The sequence below is a fragment of the Equus quagga genome, chromosome 2, assembly GCF_021613505.1.
Source record: "Equus quagga isolate Etosha38 chromosome 2, UCLA_HA_Equagga_1.0, whole genome shotgun sequence".
Classification (NCBI taxonomy): domain Eukaryota; kingdom Metazoa; phylum Chordata; class Mammalia; order Perissodactyla; family Equidae; genus Equus; species Equus quagga.
This window is the reverse complement of record NC_060268.1, coordinates 158124263-158145275: the sequence shown is the minus strand read 5'-3', so window position 1 is coordinate 158145275 and position 21013 is coordinate 158124263. Positions and strand designations below refer to the sequence as shown.

The window sequence follows — 21013 nt, the reverse complement described above, 5'->3', positions numbered from 1 at the left end:
TTGTCTGTGTCCCTTTGCAATGTTAGCAACCATTGGTGCTCAATGTCTAAGCCCATTAACAGGGTTTGGAAAATGATGCTATCCTTCCTTTGTCTTTTATTACTTGAAATACTTCTATAAAGAGAAACTTCCCTTCATCTTTTTGGTTAGCCAGTGGTACAGTTTATATAGGAAAGGAAGGATAAATACTTGATTCTTCCCTTTACTTACCAAGTTCAAAATAATGAGTTGGTTTGTTAGCATCCTCCAGTCATGACCAATTAGGTATTGTTTTTGTTATTCATTTAACAACAAAATTCATGGATTTGGACGTATTTGTGGTTTAAACCCACTTCAGTTATTACCCTTATTGATGTTCAAATTGTCCCATCACAGATATCACAGTCTGTGATAGCTTCCTTGCTATCTGATATGACGATATAGTCCATGCTCAACTTGTACATCTCTTGCCTTAGACACTGAATCAGTCATTTCTCCAAGGTATCCTAGTTCCTTTGGTGGTACCTTTTCAGAGTCAAAGTCTGGTTGCTAGGGGTTCACCCTGCTACTGGGTTGGTAGCTGTTTCTAAGCCTTTCAGTTGACAGAGGTAGGAATTTTTTTCACGGTAAAATATAATTATGAGTTGATACCATCTTTTTAAAAGACATTTTTAGTGGTATGCCTTATCTAAAGCCAGAAACTAACTGAATGTCTTGTAAATCTCCCTATAGGTCTTAAACTAGCTTATTTCAACTTTCTTATCAAGTTGACCTTTGTGTAATAGATGGCAGGGAAGATTGCTGTGCTTAATTTCAAAGAACATTAGTTCTTCTGTGGATTTTTTTTCCTTGTTTATTTGCAGATGGTAGGAGGCTATTGAGTGTAGCAGAAAAAAATGCAATGACCATTTAGGTGAGAACTGGTTTTGTGACCTTAAGCCAAAAAAAAAAGAAGAACAAATTGTCTTCTAAAAAAGCTGAATCTGAATTATATGGGGAAAAACTCCTGTTAACCCTGTGAGGATCCTAGCTTTGAAAGCCATGACTAGATTTTTCTTTCAGGTATTGACAGATCTCATAATCCACTTCTGGGGATCTAAAAAGTACAGTATTGATAACTGTAGCTAAGTTGGATTGATTTTTAACAAACACTAGGGGTGAGTGCTCACCAAGAAATTAAAAATGAGGGAAATCGGACTGTCTTCTTCTGGTGTACCTGAAGGCTGCTATTGAGATGGTAAGCCCAGGAGGCTGACCTTCAGAAATGCACTGGTTGCCAGGCAGCCACCCAGCTAGATGATCCGGAATATCAGCTTCTCAGTGCACCTGACGGGGCTCTCATGCTAGTCAGGTAGTGCTCCCTACAATGAGGTACCTTCCTGGGGTCTCCGCCTGGGGCTCTGCTGCATCTCCTCCTTAGTGAGACTGCCACCTTAGCTTTGTGAAATGATTCCTGTACCTGCATTAAAAGAACGTGAAAGTTTGCGATTTTGCCTAGATGATACCACTATCCCATGGTGACAACTGGGTCCTCTATAAGAGTTAAATTTCTTGGGGTCGGCCTTGTGGTGTAGTGGTTAGGTTCAGCATACTCCACTTCCGTGGCCTGGGTTCGCAGGTTCAGATCCTGGGCACAGACCTACACCGCTTGTCGGCCACACTGGGGCAGCATCCCACATACAAAGAAGAGGAAGATTGGCACAGATATTAGCTCAGGGATAATCTTCCTTGAGCGAAAAAAGAGGAAGATTGGCAACAGATGTTAGCTCCGGGCGAGTCTTCCTCACCAAAAAAGAAAAGAGTTAAATTTCTTCACATAAAGAGCAAAATGAGCACAAAACACCAATAACTCTAAGTGCTTTATTATGTGCCAGGATTTGTTAACCATTATTTACATATATTAACTCACTTTCCTCATGATGATTCTATGAGGGTGCTGTTATTATCTCTGTTTTACAAATGGGGACATGGAGACACAGAAAGGTTCAGCAACTTGCCCAAAGACATGCAGCGAGAAAATGGCAGAACCAGGATAAACCCAGGCAGCCTGTCTCTGGAATACCTGCCCTTAACACCTGTGTGATCTGCTACACTGTGGTAATGAGGGATGAGCTACTGTCAGGAGAGGTCGGAAGAAACCAAAACTGCAGATGAGAAAGCTGAGCATTGTTGCCTGGAACAAACATGTGCCTAATCCGCCTAACCCTCTTGGTAGCTGTTCTGGGCTCCTGCTCTGCTAGTGCTGGAAAAACACTGCTCAGGTTTTCCTAAAAGGCACCCTTTTAGTTCTGATTACCTCAGCTTTTCATTTGCATTAGATAGTAGTAGCCTTAACATTGCCTCAGAGAGAGACTGGCTGAGTAAGCAGTAGTTTCTACTTTAAAACCCTGTGGTCTCTCCACCTGTCGCCTCAGACCATCGGATCAGATTTCAGCTACTTCTGTCTAGATGTTAATCATTTTATTTTCCACTTAAAAAAGAAAACCCTTTATTGTGGGAAATTTCAAACTCATACAAAAGTAGACAGATGGTAAAATGAATTCCCATGTGCACATCACTCAACTTGAATAATTATAGACTCACGGCCACTCCTCATTTCACCTATACCATCACCACTTTTCCTTCGCATATAATTTTGAAGCAAATCCCAGACTGCATATCATTTTATCATTAAATAATCCAATTTGTTTCTAAAAGATAAGGACTTTTTACAAACATAATAATGGTACTACAGTTTTAAAAATTAACAGTAATTCCATCATCAAATAGCCGTCTACTATTTACATTTCCTAGATTGTCTCATGAAGATTGTTTTATAGGTTTGTGTAAATCGGGATCCAGATAAGATCCGTACATTGTAGTTGGTGTTTGTAACCCTTACGTCTTTTTTACTCTAGCCATCCCTCCTCCGTCTTGTTTTCTTTTTCTTGCAGTTTCTTTCTTGAAGAAACTAGGTTGTTTTAGATGCTTAATCTTGGATGTCCTCTCTCTGTCAATAAATTTTACTCTGTTTTGCTTTTGATAAGGTATTAAAATAAACCAGTAAACCCTTCTATTAAGAAAAATTGTTGACATACTTTTCAGAGAGGAACCTAGGCAGAAATTCTTTTTTCCTTCTTTCATAGGTAAATTAACTCAAATTTCATAGTAGTTTTTCTTTCATAAGTTTATCAAATCATATTTGCCATAAAATTTGCTTTAAGGTTTATGCATTTTGTGTGTATTTAATCTGAAGATAGTTTATTCATTTATTTTTTGTAGCCATTGGAAAAGAAGTTTGTCCGAGTGTCAGGAGAAGCAACTATTGGGCATGTAGAAAAATTCCTCAGAAGAAAGATGGATCTTGATCCCGCTTGTCAGGTAGAGTACATATGTGTAAAGGGACAGGTGAAGTTATCAGATTACCTTTAGCATATTGAAGAAAGAACTGTCTCTAGGATTTTATCAGTGGCTTTTGTCATGTGATATTGTGTATATTTTAAATACTAATTGAATATTGGTACACAGTGATACCCACCCCCAACTTTAATCACATTTGACTTACTGTCTGGTTTTTGCTGCCATTGATGACCGTCTATTGGTGTCAGAAAACAGCTGAGGATTTGAGAACTACTAAAGAGCTTCTAGAGCCTCAGTTCCAGCTCTTTCCTTTTTGGTAGGAGAACAAAACATTACTTATCATCCATCCACTTCTCTTCGGAGGACTTTCTTGCATTTCTCAGTTACTCAAGTATAACACCCTAGCTCAAGACACCTAGAACAGTGAAATATCTATCTAATAGAGACCTTTCAGTTTTTAGGGATTGAAAAAGATCTCCCGGGGCCGGCCCGGTGGCACAGCGGTTAAGTGCACACATTCCGCTTTGGCAGCCTGGGGTTTGCTGGTTCAGATCTCGGGTGCAGACATGGCACAGCGTGGCAAGCCACGCTGTGGCAGGTGTCCCACATATAAAGTAGAGGAAGATGGGCATGGATGTTAGCTCAGGGCCAGCCTTCCTCAGCAAAAAGAGGATTGGCAGCAGATGTTAGCTCAGGGCTAATCTTCCTCAAAAAAACAAAAAAGGAAAGGATCTCCCATTCTGCTATATAATATCTTTTTATGGTGAAATGGAAACTTCAAACCTCTTGTATTGTTGAACCTAAAGTATAAATATACTCATAGTTCTAGTGATGTGAGCCAGTGAAAATGTACATTTACATAGTTTTGCATTTTCATTAGACAAATTTAAAATGGCTTTTTGTTATCCTCCATCACGTGTAAAATTTCATAGACTAAGTCGTATATATATATTTTTTTCCATAGGAAGATTGGTCCTGAGAGAACATCTGTTGCCAATCTTCCTCTTTTTGCTTGAGGAAAATTAACCCTGAGCTAACATCTGTGCCAGTCTTTCTCCGCTTTGTATGTGGGTTGCTGCCACAGCATGACTGACAAGTGGTGGTGGTCTGTGCCCAAGATGCAAACCCACAAACCCAAGCTACTGAAGCAGAGTGACATAACCACTATTCCACAGGGCTGGCCCCTCATACACTAATTTTTATCTAAAATACCTGTTTGCTGTTAAGTTAAGTTAGTAGATATTTTAAATCTGGCTGAAATTTTGCTAGTGTTTCAGTACCAATATCTACTCGTACTAAATATATATTAAATCCAATGAAATGTGACTTCTCTTACTGAGATTGACATAATGCTGGCTGTATCTCACGGCAACTGAAAACTGGAAGTGACTTATCTGTTACCTTTTAGCCGTAGCATACTTGAGGCTATTCTCCGTCTTTTGGTTAGAAATAGAAAGCTGTTTAGAGACTCCTGGACAAAGAATTGTGAGTGATCCCGTATGTCTATTATTTTTAAAAGCAGAAGTCAGAAAACTTGCACCTGATTGTATGGAATAACTAAGAAGTGGAAGCCAAGAGAGCTTTCTCTAGGATATGGATTACTTCCTCTGTGGCTAGATATTGATTAGAGCACAATTACCATTTGTAAGTTTCACGGTTGGTGTTTTAAGAAACTCGGTTGCCAAAACTCTAAATTGGTTTTATGGTGTGAAAATGTGGGTTTATATTTTCCTCATATCATAGAATTTCAAGGCTTTTAGCATTTTGAAGTAAAATGATATAAAATTTGTTTCAACCTTTAATTGTCTCTGTCAGCTCTTGGCTCTTTAGGTAAATATTCCTTTCCTATTCAGATACTATATAGCTGATAACATTCATAAATTACTATTTCACCAAAATGTTAAAATAACGGAACAGAGAATTATCAAATATGGAGACCCATTAATTGCTGACTAAAATTGTTTAAGCCTTCTAAACCCAAGAGAGAGTAAACAAGAATTACTTCTAATATGAACAAAACATTGAGTTAGTTAACCGTTAATCAAAATAAAATTCTTTGTGAACCAAGTCACTTGAGCCTGCTGTGCCGAGCGTCTTTAAACCAGTTAGTCCCAGGTCAGAAATGTCTGCTTTGTTTACAGATATGTGACCTTCATGTATGGCTATTTGCTAACAGGAATGAATGATTACTAGGGGACTGTTAAGTGATAAACTACCTTTAAAGTTATTTGTGGCAGATCAAAATAAAAAAAGACAACAGTTCTAAAAGATAAAAAAATACAGATCATGTGTTCTTAAAAGAGATTTAAGTTAATTCAAAATCAGAAATCAATAGTTATTTGAATAGATTTCTTTCACATAGAGACCCCAGTGCCTCTGGATAACTGTGGTTGATTTAGCGGTATTTTGAACTCATTGATGTCTTACTATATTTTGTTTTGTAGTTACTTTTATGTTGTGTTCCTTTTTACATTGTTTGATGTTTAGACCTTATTTTGCTTTAATGAAACAAGGCTTAGAAAATACATCGCATTGACCACTAAAAATTCTTTATATAAAAGACGTGGTATTAGGTTTTGTTGTTAATCCTACCATAATTCCATCTTAAAAGATAGATTCTTTTCTTTTCTTATTGAAGTTAAGATAGTTTACAACATTGTGAAATTTCATTTGTACATTATCATTTGTCACTCATCTTATAGGTGCGCCCCTTCACCCTTTGTGCCCACCCCCCCACCCTCTTTCCCCCAGTAACCACTAAATAGTTCTTTCTGTCCATGTATTTGTTTATCTTCCACATATGAGTGAAATCACACAGTGTTTGTCTTTCTCTATCTGGCTCATTTCACTTAACATAATACCCTCAAGGTCCATCCATGTTGTTGTGAATGAGGCAATTTTTTCATTTTTTATGGCTGAGTAGTATTCCATTGTATATATATTCCATATATTCTTTATCCAATCATCAGTTGATGGGCACTTAGGTTGCTTCCATGTCTTGGCTATTGTGAATAATGCTCCAATGAACATAGGGGTGCACAAGTCTCTTTGAATTGCTGATGTCAAGTTCTTTGGATAGATAGCCAGTAGTGGGATGGCTGATGTTTCTATTTTTTTTTTTCCTACTTTTTCTCCCCAAATCCCCCAAGTACATAGTTGTATATTTTAGTTGTGGGTCCTTCTAGTTGTGATATGTGGGACGCTGCCTCAACGTAGCCTAATGAGCAATGCCATGTCCGCGCCCAGGATCTGAACCAGCAAAACCCTAGGCCGCTGAAGCAGAGCATGTGAACTTAACCACTTGGCCACCGGGCTGGCCCTGGTGTTTCTATTTTTAGCTTTTAGTTTTTTAAGAAATCTCCATACTGTTTTCCATAGTGGCTGAACCAGTTTGCATTCCTACCAGCAGTATATGAGGGTTCCCTTATCCCCACAACCTCTCCAACATTTGTTATTTTTTGTCTCAGTTATTATAGCCATTCTAACGGATGTAAGGTGATATCTTAATGTAGTTTTTTTTTAAAGATACTTTATTTTTTATTATCGTTATTTTTGTGTGTGTGAGGAAGATTGGCCCTGAGCTAACATCTGTTGCAAATCTTCCTCTATTTTGTGTAGGATGCCACCACAGCATGTCTTGATGAGCAGCGCTAGGTCTGTTCCCAGGATCCGAACCTGTGAACCCTGTGATTCAGAATATGTGAACTGAACCACTTAGTTAAGTGTAGTTTTAATTTGCATTTCCCTGGTGATCAATGATGTTGAGCATCTTTTTATGTGCCTATTGGCCATCTGTATATCTTCTTTGGAGAAATGTCTGTTCATAGCCTCTGCCCATTTTTTGATCGGGTTGTTTGATTTTTTTGTTGTTAAGTTGTGTGAGTTCTTTATATATTATGGAGATTAACCCTTTGTCGGATATATGATTTGCAAATATTTTTTCCCAGTTGGTGGGTTGTCTTTTTGTTTCAGTCCTGGTTTCCCTTGCCTTGTAGAAGCTCTTTAGTCTAATGAAGTCCCACTTGTTTATTTTTTCTTTTGTTTCCCTTGTCCACGAAGACATGGTATCTGAAAAGATCCTTTTAAGGCTGATGTCAAAGAGTGTACTGCCTATATTTTCTTCTAGATGTTTTATGGTTTCAGGTCAGACCTTCACGTCTTTGATCCATTTTGAGTTTATTTTTGTAAATGACATAAGAAAATGGTCTACTTTCTTTTACACCTGGCTGTCCAGTTTTCTCAACACCATTTATTGAGGAGACTTTCCTTTGTCCATTGTATGTTCTTAGCTCCTTTGTCAAAGATTAGCTTTCCATAGATGTGTGGTTTTTGTTTCTGGGCTTTCAATTTTGTTCCATTGATCTGTGTGCCTATTTTTGTACGAGTACCATGCTGTTCTGATTACTATAGCTTTGTAGTATATTTTGAAGTCAGGGATTGTGATGCCTCCAGCTTTGTTCTTTTTTCTCAGGATTTCTTTAGCAGATAGGTTCTTTTAAAATTATTATTTATTTAGTAAATGACCTTAACCCTACTATTAAATTGTTTCCAAATCATTTTTCAAAGAGACTCTAATGTAGCATATGGTGTGTCCCTACCATTCATTTATTATCTATTGATACTAAATTGAACATCTATGTACTTGGCTTTAGGAGTACAGGGATGAGACAGAAAATTCATGCTGTATGACGAGTGCAACAAGAGCGCAAGACTGAGCAGTTTAACTCTGGAGGGGTCAAAGGATGGATTTGAAGAATGGATAGGAATTTGTCAGAAAGACAAGGAAGATAGAACTTTCTATCAAAGAAAAGAGTATGGATGAACAAAGAGAAATGAGGCAGTGTAGCGCTGGCTCATTCAGTGAAAAATCCTGTCTTGGAAACTCTAGTGTGATCTTGCTTTTAAAAAGATAAGAGTTTTTCCTCTGTTCTTAAGACTACCTTCACATTCTGATTTCTCCTCTGAAATTCAGAAATATTACAGTTTTCCTTTCTAAGACTTGATGCTCCAGAGGGTAGAAAGATGATACAGAAGAGAGTTAGCAAAGCAGACCTGAGGCTGCTGTCTTTAGAAGGGCCTGCTTATAAGGTTGGCCCTTGCCTAGCCTCTAGGAACTTGGCTTGCAAAAAGTTCCCTACACTAATATGAACAGTGCCCTAACTGCTGAGGGTGTTTCACTCTGCCTAGACTGTATAAACAATAGATCTATGATGACTACCTGCTTTCCCTAAACTCTGCCTCAAATGGACTTCCCTGGGCAGGAGCAGTGCACAAGTTGGCAGTATTTCCACTGCTAGAGAAAGGAGGACCCTAGGTGTATCTCCTCCTGGACAGGGAGGGGGGAACATAAGAAGCCTGTGCGTGGATTTTTCCAGACTCCACCTACATCTTTTTCCCTTACTGATCCTGGCTGTGTGTCCTTGCTGTGTTTCTGTAAAAGTGATAAGTGATCATGCTGAGTCCTGTGAGTCCTCCTAGCGAATTACCAAATATGTCGGTCATGTTTGTGGAACCCTCAGAAATGTGACTCTGTTTGCATGAGGTAATTTATGAAATATTTACAGTAAAGTAACTTTTAAAACTCAGCAAGTAAAATTAGAAGCAATTTAAATGTTTTTCAGGGTAATGGATCTATAAAGTATGATGTATTCATACAATGGAACAGTGTACAGCTATGAAAGAGAGAGAGCTATGGTCCAGATGTCCATGGTATACTAAAGCTTTGTTTTTTTAAAAAAGAATTTGTAGAACAATATATGTAGCATAATCCCATTTTTATGAAAAGAAAAACAAAAAACCCACATGTATACATAGCATCTAGGACCATACACATCAAACTATTAGTAACTGGCCAACCTCTGGGTGTTAAGATTAAGTTGAAAAGAATAGTAACCAAACTAAAAATGTATACCATGTGGTGAAGCCCATTAAGAGTAATATCCCTGGGTTGCTGAATGATTAATGAAAACATAATGATAGTCTCCAAATTTTTTAGTTTTTCAATGAATCTAAGTTCTGTGTTCAAGATCTGCTATCACTGCTTTCAAGTCATTTTGCAAACAAGTATTGCTCTGCCAATTTTAGAAATGATAAGCATAAAACACAAAAGTTGTTACTAATCAGAGATTATGCATTACGAGATAGCACAGGGATTGACAAACTATGAGCCCTGGGCCGAATCTAGCCTGCCATCTGTTTTTATAAATAAATTTTTATTGGAACACAGCCATCCTATGGCTGCTGTCATGCTACCAATGGCAGAATTGAGTAGATGTGACAGAGATCCTGTGGCCCACAAAGGCTGAAATATTTACTATCTAGCCCTTTACAGAAAACGTTTGCCGACCCCTGACATGAATTTAGGCTTTGGAAAAAGATAGACCTGGGTTCCGATCTGGACTTTGCTACTTACTAGCTTTGTGACCTTAGGAAAGTTTAATGTCTTCACTTCCTAGTGTCCCTGTCTTTAAAATGGGAATTATAATGCCTAGCTCATAGGAACTTGAAGATTAGATGAGATAACGTATGTCACATACATAGTACAATGTATGGTATACGTAGCGGCTCCTCAGTTAGATGTAACTGCTTTTACTGTTCTTCCACAGACATGCTGAAGGTTTTAGGGAGATTGTGTTGGCAGTGTACAGGATCTTTAGAGTAAAAAGAATTTGAAGGTAGGAAGTCTGGTTAGGAGGTGCCTTCAGTGGTTTAAGCCTAGGGGCAGCAGCTGAAAGGACGATATGAACTGAAGAGGTGTTATGAAGAAAGAAGCAACAGGACTTGGTAACTGATTGCTTGTGAGAAGAAAGGAAAAGGAGAAATGAGAGTCAAAGTTGATATTGGGGTTTGGAGGACACGGAGAAATTTTGTGCCATAAACTAAATAGGGACATTAGGAGATGGAGCCATGTAAGTGATTAGATTACTAAGACGTTAAGGACTCGATCCCATTTTAAGCCAATGGGAAAGGAGTACTCAGTGAAAGACAGATTAAAGATCTGCGTTTCTATATTAGTAAGTATACTGGAATCTTATTACAGTATAGTGCGTAACCATACAATATTCTTTCTAGAGCAATCTACATAAAAGTAGGTTTGTCTTAGAGTTTTGACGTTACTAAAGGGCTGAAAAGACCTTATTAATTAAGATTGTTTCACCCATAAAACAGTTTCCTTTGTATATACTTTGTTAGTGTTAGACTTTCCATTGTTGGAAAATAAGATATTCCTTGCAAGAGAATTATTCAAATAACTAAAGATTGCTTTTTTAAGCATTGCCTACCCTTTTAGTAATTTTATCATAAAACTTTTTTTAAAATGTACTTTCTTGTGCCTTCTTATCCAGAATATATCAAATGTGATTTAACTTGTTCTCAGAGATTTAAGGAAATAATTTTTAATATCTGCTGTACTGTGCTGTTGTCCTCCTGTGTCCTCTAATGCTCTTGCCATTTTACTTTATTTACTTTTGTGAAAAGTTTCTAAAACCTTTCATGAGAGTGTTTTTATCAGTCTGCAATAAAATAACAAATTCTAGTCTGGAAATAATTACGTTGATTTTCTAAATTTTTTATACGGTTTTTGAAGCAGGAAAGCAGTCTCATGCTCTCATTTGCCCACAGGTAGATATCATCTGTGGCGACCACTTGTTGGAACGATATCAAACTCTGAGGGAAATTCGGCGTGCAATAGGTGATGCAGCGATGCAGGTGGGTCTTAGACTTTACCATGCTTGTGCCTAACAGGCACGTTATTTAATGAAAGAAAAAAGTTTCATATTATCAATAAAATTTTAATAAGTATTACATAATTTTCTTAAAATTACATATATAATAAAGCTTAATATTTGTTGAACACTTACTGTATGTCAGGTACCTTTCTAAATGGCTTATATGGATTAGCTCTCTTGTTGTTCATAATCATATGAGGCAGGTTTTTATCCCCCATTTTAAAGATAAGGAAACCAAGGTACAGAAAGGACACGTCACGTGCCCACAGTGCATTGGTGGGGAGCCAGGGCTCAAACTCCAGGCAGTTTGATTCTAGAGGTCTTGCTCTTTTTTCTCTCTCCAGTACTGCAGTAGAGCTTGAAGACTGCTGGGCAAGTATATCCGCAAGGACATTTCTTTAAGAAAAATTTGCAGATACTCATTAGGCTTTAGAGACTTACATACCATTTCTTGCTCAATAGGTAAGAAGCTATAGTAACTATTTTGATGTTTTAATTAGCCTGTAAAGGGAATAGGAATATAATGTGAAATCTTCTAGTTAGTATAAATGAAAAGCAAGATAGGATCTATAATTTTAAAGAAGAGACAGCAAGATCCACATATTCTAATGTATCACCGAACCTAGAGTGGTAAATTGTTTCAGGAGCTATATGGCTCTGAGAAGCTTGTAAAGTACTAATAAAGATTTGATGAGCAGCTCTCAGCTTAAACAAATTTTTGTCTGATTCGTTAGACATATACTTTGTTTTGGTATAATGGCCTATGTTCAGTGAACAACTACTTAAATAAGATGCAATGTGTTGTAAGAATCATCTTCTTAGTGTGGCTTATACAGTTCCTTGGAAGAAGCAGAATGAATACACACACACAAACCCTTATGTGTGTCCATACGTATATGTTCTAATTGACATTTAATTGAAATGCATGAGTTTTGACAAATGCATATAGCTGTTTAAGTCAAGCCCCTTCTTAAGATCTGGAGCGCTCCCCTAACCCCCAGAGACTACTCTCATGCCCCTTCCCAGTCAATCCGTCTCCCTAGCGCTGAGCCAACCACTGTTCTGATTTTTTCCTCATCATAGGTTAGTTTTTCTGGTTTTTTAAAATAACAGTTGTATTGAAATATAATTAATATACCATACAACTCACTAATTTAAAGTGTACAGTTCAGTGGTTTTTAGTATATTTACAGAGTTTTGAAACTCACCACAATCAATTTTAGAACGTTTTTATCACACCAAAGAGAAACTCCATCCCCATTAGTACTCACTTCCCATATACCCACCCGCCACTACTCTTTGTCAGTCACTGCTCTACTTGCTGTCACTGTGGATTGATTTATCTATTCAGGACATTTCATATAAGTGAAATCATACACTGTGTGGCCTTTTGTGACTGACTTCTTTTACTTAGCATAATGTTTTCAGGGTTCATCCATGTTGTAGTGTCTATCAGTACTTTGTTCCTTTCCATGGCTGAATAATATGCCATTATATGGATACACTACATGTTATTTAACCATTCATCAATTGATGGATATTTGAGTTGTTTCCATCTTTTGGCTAATATGAATGGTGCTGCCGTGAACATTGATCTACAAGTTTTTGTGTGGACGTGTTTTTATTTCTTTTTGGTATATACGTAGGGGTAGAATTGCTGGGTCAAACATAACTCGATGTTTAACCTTTCAAGAAACTGCTAGACTGTTTCCAAAGCAACTTTACCATTTTATATTCCCACCAGCAGTCTGTAAGGGTTCCAGTTTCTCTAATCCTTGCCAACACTTACTATCTTTTTTTTTTTTAAAGATTTTATTTTTCCTTTTTCTCCCAAAGTCCCCCCAGTACATAGTTGTATATTTTTAGTTGTGAGTCTTTCTAGTTGTGGTATGTGGGACGCCGCCTCAGCATGGCTTGATGAGCAGTGCCATGTCTGCGCCCAGGATTCAAACCGGCGAAACCCTGGGCTAGCAAAGCAGAGCGTGCGAACTTAACCACACATCCACGGGGCCGGCCCCACTGTCTATCTTTTTGATTATAGCCATCCTCTTGGATGTGCAGTAATATCTCATTGTGGTTTTGATTTCATTTCCCTGATGACTAATCATTTTGAGCATCTTTTTATGTGTTTATTCATTCTTTGGAGAAATTTCTATTCAGATCCTTTGCCCATTTTTAAAAATTGGGTTTTTTGTCTTTTTATTAACTGAGTTGTAAGAAGTCTTCATATATTCTAAATACTGGTCCTGTATCAGATATATGATTTGTAAAAATTTTCTCATCCAATGGGTTGTCTTTTCACTTTCTTCATGGTGGCCTTTGAAGCATGAAAGTTTTTAATTTAATGAAGTCTGATTTATCTATTTTTCCTTTTGTTTCTTGTGCTTTTTGTGTCACATCTAAAAGACCATTGCCTAATCCAAGGTCATAAATATTTACACCTATGTTTACCATAGATTAGTTTTGCTTATTCTAGAACATCATATAAATAGAATCATAGATCGTGTACTATTTTGTGCCTGGCATCTTTCCCTCAGCATGCATTTTGAAATTCATCCATGTGGTTGCATGTAGCAGTGGTTTGTTCCTTTTTATTTCTGCGTAGTATTTCATTGTATAATATGCCATATGTTTTCAATTCTCCTGTTCATGGACACTTGGGCTATTTCCAGTTTTTTGCTAATACAATAAAAGCAGCTATGAACATTTTTATACAAGTATTTTTTTCTCTCCTTGTCTTCTTTCTTAACCAGTTTTTTTGAGAACATATTTTTCAATTATTTTGAATAAATATCTAGGGATGGAATTGCTGAATCATAGGGAAGGTGTATGTTTAGTTTGATAGGAAACAAATAATTGCTGTATTTTGCTGTGATTTTTGTATCTGTCCTTTACTGCCAACTTGTAAAGAACTATGGCTGAAATTTGTGCAGCCTTAATGACTATGGTTTATTGTGGAGAATTTTATTTAGTTTTTTTGCTTGGTTTTCTTTTTGCTAATTTGCTACAGGTATCCTTGTCCCCACCACTCAGATTTAATGAGTGTCAACACTTTGCTCTTTTAGATAAGAAGATTGAAAATTTTCATCGTTTTAAAAAGAGATTTGAAACAAACAAGGCAAAGTGTTGACACTCATTGAATCTGAGTGCTGGTTACAAAGGTAATTGTTACATTAATCTGTATACTTTGAAAATTTTTAAACCTTCAGAAAAGTCATAGGAATAGTATAATGACCATCCATCTGCTGTTTCCCTGGATTCACCAATTTTAACAGGATTCTATCTGGGAAATAGAACCAATATGAATGTTATAGAATAAGGGATTACACCTTAAATATTGTACAAGCTGGTGAAGAAATGTATGGAAAGATATTGGCTGCCTTTCTGGTAGTGGACCAGTAGTCATTATAAATCAACAGGGCAGCAATTCAGAGAAAAGTTGGATATGAAGTAGGGAAGAGCAAGAATAAACTGGAACTTGTGAGGAGAAACTGAAATCTATGTCTCATCACCTCCATCCTCAATGATATGAGTGATCTGTAAACAAAACTGAGAGTCTTTGCCATGGAGATGGCCCAGAACTCAGAGAAGCTGAAGTTGGAGTTCTGATGGGTCAGGAGTTCAGGCATGGCTGCTGCTGTCTGCCAACATTGTGAGGCAGCGTATCAGCAACAATGTGCATAAGATGGAGGGGTACTTGGTGCCCTATACTGACCTTCTGAGCCCAATAGCTTCTGCTTCCTTCCACCTTCCAAATCTTGTGCAGCTCTCTATTGGCTAAGTAATTAACTAACCCAAAAAGGGAAGGGAATTCTGAGAAATGTAGTTCCAGTTTGGCTAAGTTGACCCAGCAAAATGCAAAAGAACTGGCTAAAATGAAAAAGGCTCGTGGGGCCGGCCCCGTGGACCTGTGGTTAAGTTCGCGCACTCTGCTTTGGTAGCCCAGGGTTTCACGGGTTCAGATCCTGGGTGCAGACATGGCACTGCTCATCAGGCCACGCTGAGGTGGTGTCCCACATGCCACAACTAGAAGGACCGACAACTAAAATATACAACTATGTACCGTGGGGGCTTTGGGGAGAAAAACAAAAAATAAAATCTTTAAAAAAAAAAAGTTGTTTTGAGATTTTTAAACAGCTTGTAAGCTATACTTTGTTTTATATATCAGCATATCATATATTGTTTTGTAAATGTTTTCAATTCTGAAACATAACTATATGCAAAATATTAACATTATGTAAAATGTAATGTCTTGTAAAAATGTTAATAGAATCTTTCTATTTGTGTTGTAATACAAATTAATTTCCTTTGATTAGGCTAATTAGGCTAGAACAGATCTGATGGTCCATGGGCCAAACATGGTATGGGATTATGCTTTATTTGGCTTATTCTGTTTTAAATATCTTGAGTTTAAATTCCTTTAGCTAGGCATCTGCTCTCTGGTTTACCACTGGTCCCAATATTCGCTATTGACTCGCATACCTGACTCACATATTCATTTATGTTACTTTCCTGGCCCTTGTGGGCATTTGAATTTGGAAACCCTTTTCTAGAATTCTGGTGAGTTTTCGCTAGAGTTGCCGGGAACAGGAGCCAGATCGCAATGAGTTGAGTAGTGAATGAGAAATGAGGAAGCACAGCCATGGAGAAGCTTAGAATGAAAAAAGAGAGAGAGCAATGGCTACATTCGGATTAGAAATGCAAGGCATGCATGCACTCCTTCTGTGTTGTTCAAAGTGGGTCCATTTCTCATTGCAGCTTCCCCAGTGAGTCTTCCTTTTTAGCTAGTTTTCCAGGTCACAGTGTATTAGAAATAGCACCTTAAAAAGGTGGATTGCTTGCTGGTTGCAGCCTTGGTGAGAGCACAAAGAATTAAGACATGATAGCAAGAGAGGAGACAGAAACCCCAAAAAGCAGATAAAAAGACTCGGAAACACAGTATCTGGAGTCATTTAGTATAGGGGTAAGTTGTCCAACAACCCCTGAGGACATCGCTGTGTTATAACACAGTTGTTACTATTCCTAATGATGCCTCTGGATATCAAAGAAAGGTGAAATTGTATTGAACAGTCTTTAAGGAGGAAGTAAAATGTATGATGTGTTAAATGGGTAAGAGTTCCAGTTTTCTCACTTATAATAGCAGCTGCATTTATGTGGAAATCAATGTTTCATTTCTTTGCAGATCCGTGATGCTTTGTAACTGAGTGTGTTTTTAGGGAAGCCCAGGGCTTGGGTGACGTATTAAGTAGTCTGTGCAAAAGGAAAGGTCTGTCTCTTTTGCTCCTTTTCGGAGAAGTATTTAGCCATGAACAATCCTGGATAACTATGGGTACCTGGTAGCTTCAGAATTATCTTCTGCGAGTCATTAAAAAGGCACATTGACAGGGAGTGTTTAGTGATGAGATGAGTGAGTTGGGTCCTTTATTTTCTTTAAATCAAAGAATTTCACATTATACTGCATTATGAAAAATAAATGGTCTTTGACTTGATCATTTACATAACTGATTTTTAACTACAAAACATTCCTTTTTTTTTTTTTTTTTTTTTTTTTCCTTTTTAGGATGGTCTTCTGGTCCTTCATTATGGTCTTGTGGTTTCTCCTCTGAAAATTACTTGAGGATTCCAGGAGTGTTAGGAGGGGGGAAACAAAATAAGGAGGCTTCTTCAGGATCGCGTCTCACCAAAGGTTTTCACCAAACATGTGATTGCTACCACTTTGTGCTGTTTGAGACATAGTTTATCTGTTTTCAGCACCAAGAATCATAGCATTTATAAGTACCACTTGGAATGATGGAATGCATTGTGTTTTCCTAGAGACTATATATAAAGCATCCATAGCTCAGGGGAAAATTTCAAAGCAGCGAATTGTTAAATTCCTTTGATTTCAAATACTTTGACATTGATTTTGCTTCCTAATCTTTGAGGTCAGCCGGTTACTCCTTTCTTTGTTGAGCCATAATCCTTTCGTGTTGGTGATTGGGATTTTGCTCTTTGGAATGGTGTCAGCTGGGCAGTCACCTTCTTGGGAAAGAAGTGTGCTTTTGAACTGAAGATTCAGAGCCAGTTTTTGTTAAATTAGAGTGTACCTCTCAGACAAAGACCAAAACTATTGGCCACTTTTATATGTTGCCATCATATTTTGAACTTGTATCCTTTTTTTTTTTTTTTTTACCAGCAGACACTACTAAAAAGATGTTATTCACTTCTAAAAGGGTTGAATTGTCATTGTTGTGTTTGAAGAGACTGTCTTCTGTAGCGTTTATGGCCCGTACCATAAGCCTTTAATAAAGACTCCTTTAACATATCTTACCACAAGGGGTGCCTCTTTGCAACAATATTTTTGTCCTTTGAATGTTAATTTGATTGACAGTCATTTTATTTGAGTATATAACATGATTGTCAATACCTTATAATGGCACTGCTTCTGAAAGTAATAAAAAAATTTGAATGTGAGACATTTACAGAATACTTATTCATTATTTCATAAGTGAGTTTAATTTTCATTTTCCCATTACTTTGTCACTGGGATAAAGAATATGGGTATTTGAGAGTTCATTCATTTGCATGCAAAGATTTTGGTTTTAAACTATTTTACCTAAAATTAGCATTGTGAGCTTTCCAAAAGAAATATTTTGTAGACCCTATTTCACTGCAAAATCTCCAAGTCTTCATAGGAACAATTACAGTTGGATAAGGATAGGCAGTTGTTTTATAAAGAATTTGTGAACTGTGTATAAATTTCTTCTAACATTTAATAAAAATTTTTAATAAAAGTTTATTTTAACCTATTTTGAAATGTTTTTGTTTATTGTGGATTTTTAAAAAATAACCAAAACTTTAAGAGACAAGGTATCTGAATCAAAGTTAAACTTTGCCATCAAATAGATATTTTATAAACATCTTTGCTTTCACTGATTATACTAAATGCTGTTATATGACAGTAGACAGAATAGCAGCTATGGAATTCATTGCCTCTTAAATGTTTCTTCCACAAATTACTTAATGTTTTTATTCTTGTCCCATGTTAACATATCTGTGTCAGGGATCCCCAACACCACCCTCAGTTTCAATGGTTACTGGAAGGACTCATGGAACCCATAAAAGCTGTTATACTCGTGATTATAGTATTACAGTGAAAGGATACAGATGAAAATCAGCAAAGGGAAAAGATGTACAGGACAGAGTCCAGGAGAAACCAGGCCCAAGCTTTTAGTTGTCCTCTCCCAGTGGAGACAAAGGGACAATGTTTAATTCTCCCAGCAATGATTTGTGACATGAGTAAAATGTTGCCAACCAGGGAAGCTCACCCGAACCTTAGTGTCCAGGGTTTTTACTGAGAGTCAGTCATGTAGGCATGTGGTGCCCAAGTGATTAACTCAGCCGCTGAGACCTCAGCACCCATCCAGTAGTCAAACTGATACAGCATGTCCCAGGGCCCCAGGTATACAAAAATAGGCATTTGCCGTAAGTCACATTGCTGGCATAAACTGGTGTGGGCCAAGGTCTTAGGCATACAAAGACAGGATATTCCAAGGGCTCGGAAGTTATCATGTATAGTAACATGGGAAAATACTTAAGTAGAATATTAAATATAGTGGATAAACACTTCTGCAATGAACAAGCCTAGAGAATTTATCACTTGTTAGACATTGTGCGGACAAGATTAAAATCAAAGAGGCATGGTCTACCTTCAAGGAACTCACAGCATATGGGTTACACAGATCTCTCAGAATCTTAATAAAAGGCAGATACTGGTAAATACTATAAGAATCACAAAGAGCTCTATGCTTTTTTCGCTCCCTCCTGGACTTAACCTCCAAGAATCCCAAAGAACTAAATTATATCTGATTATATCTATTCAGCCTATTGTTACTACCAGGCAGTAAACTAAATAACTAAGAATGCTGATTGATGGGTTCACAAATCTGTATCCCAAAAACCAGTGTGATCTTTCAACAGAAAAAACAGTTTCAGATCAAAGGAGTTAATGCTTTTAAACTCCAGTGCATCTTTTTTTTTTTTTTTTTTTGCTGAAGGAAGATTCCCCCTGAACTAACATCTATTGGCAATCTTCCTCTTTTTTTTTTTGCCTGAGGAAGATTAGCCCTGAGCGAACATCTGTGCCAATCTTCCTCTATTTTGTATGTGGGATGCTGCCACAGCATGGCTGACTAGTGGTGTAGGTCTGTGCCCAGGATCCAAACCTGGGCCACTGAAGCAGAGCGCATGGAACTTTACCCACTATGCCACAGGGTCGGCCCCTCCAATGCATCTTGTGTCCGGTTCTAGGTAGCATACCTCAAAGATACTTACAGATGGGAAGGCAATGGAATAGGGAACAGTCAGAGGGAGAGACCCAGAAACCAAAAAGAACTGAGCAAGTGTTGAGCAATTGCTTCTGGTTAACTTGGAGACGCGAAAAGTCAGGGATGAGGAGGCAATACGTGGTAGCTGTCTTCCCGTAACCAGAGGGTCGAACAGATGAGAGAAAAGCACAAGCAAGAACAAAAAAAATGTCCTGTCTCGCGGCCTTGGGTTAGCCTTGCTACCACCACCAGCAGCGTGCATTTAGTTTAGTTGAGATAAAATCAAAGTTTTTTAAAAGGAATTTTTACTAGGAACATAGGCGGAAACAACGCTACCCAAATCTGCACAAAGAAGAGTATATGAAGTGTGGGTTCCAGAGCCTAACTTCAAAGGCTAAAAAAAGATTTGTTTGACTTGCACTGTTCATAGTCCCTTTGTTTTTGCCTAAGCCCCCTTTGAGGGGATACTAGGCGAAGATGCCCAGAGGGATGGTTTGCGGTAGTCGTGGTTTGGCAGAATGTGTGCTTGGCAGGTTCCTCAGTTCCTTCCTTAAATGCCATCCCATTCTGTTCTCTCCAGTGTAGGCCCAAGTCATTTCCTCTGACCTTGGGCTTGGCTGAGCTTCCCCCGTCTCCACTGCATTGTCCTTCCCTCCTGACTGAGTCAGACACGTTCTTCTCTAGTCTCTGATGATTCCTCCTCTGGACTCCAAGCTAACATGGATCTTGCACACACTCACAACTCGGCTGCAGTGACTCTGGCTTTGAAATCTTGGAAAGTAATGCGTATGACCCATTCATTTCTCCTATTCATCTTGGCCGAAGTGTATCCTCGGTGATTCAATCCTAGATGAATATTTGTATAGGATCACCAGGTCATAATTGCTTACCAGATGTATGTGTGACGAATTTTTTAAATTTTTATTTTTTTTCCCTTTAAAGTTCTAACAGTTGCAACCTCCGTGGTGTATGTATTTTGTCATCTTGGAAACCCGTGGTAACAGAGAAGTTTCAAGCGTATGCTAACTCCGAATGTTCTTTGTTTTCTTTAGTAGACCATGACCAAAGAGTAGGTCCTCATTTTTATTCTTTTTCAGTATGTTGTGTACATGAGTTTGATTATTGGTCTCTCTTTAAAACTGGGCTGATGAAATTAAATTTTATTATCTATTGAGATTAATAGTCTACTCACAAATGAAATGCCATATTGATCTCCTGAAAGTTGGCCAAGTGTTTACTTACATGGAATGGATATTATGGTTTGATCTTTACTGCATTTGGATTTTGTTCTGATGGTGTCTGTGGTTTTACAGAGCTTCTTATTGTGATGCTGTTTTCATTTAAAGGAGAAGATATTTTTTTCTTCTAATGTTTCTAAGAAAGTGTTTTCCCAAGAGAAAAACTGATTGAATATTTATTTATTTATTTTTTTAAAGATTTTATTTTTTCCTTTTTCTCCCAAAGCCCCCTGGTACATAGTTGTGTATTTTTAGTTGTTGGTCCTTCTAGTTGTGGCATGTGGGATGCCGCCTCCGCATGGCTTGATGAGCAGTGCCATGTCTGCACCCAGGATTCGAACTGGTAAAACCCTGGGCTGCCCAAGCAGAGCGCACAAACCTAACCACTCGGCCACGGGGCCAGCCCCTGAATAATATTTTAAAT

The 21013-nt window shown here is 37.8% G+C and overlaps 1 protein-coding gene across 2 annotated transcripts in view; it reads left to right on the top strand.

The window, feature by feature from the left end:
- Positions 1 to 17813, top strand: part of PCGF6 (polycomb group ring finger 6) — a 28673-nt gene extending 10860 nt beyond the window's left edge. Inside the window, exons 8-11 of one of the 2 annotated variants that reach the window (XR_006886811.1) lie at positions 3241 to 3339; positions 10939 to 11025; positions 11390 to 11507; positions 16606 to 17813. Coding sequence is in view for 1 of the 2 variants with exons in the window: in XM_046649247.1 (XP_046505203.1) it covers positions 3241 to 3339; positions 10939 to 11025; positions 16606 to 16662 (243 nt within the window). In the remaining variant the exon portion in view is untranslated. The remainder of the gene's footprint in view (positions 1 to 3240; positions 3340 to 10938; positions 11026 to 11389; positions 11508 to 16605) is intronic. The other variant, XM_046649247.1, reaches the window with a different exon arrangement.
- Positions 17814 to 21013: the final 3200 nt, after the last annotated feature.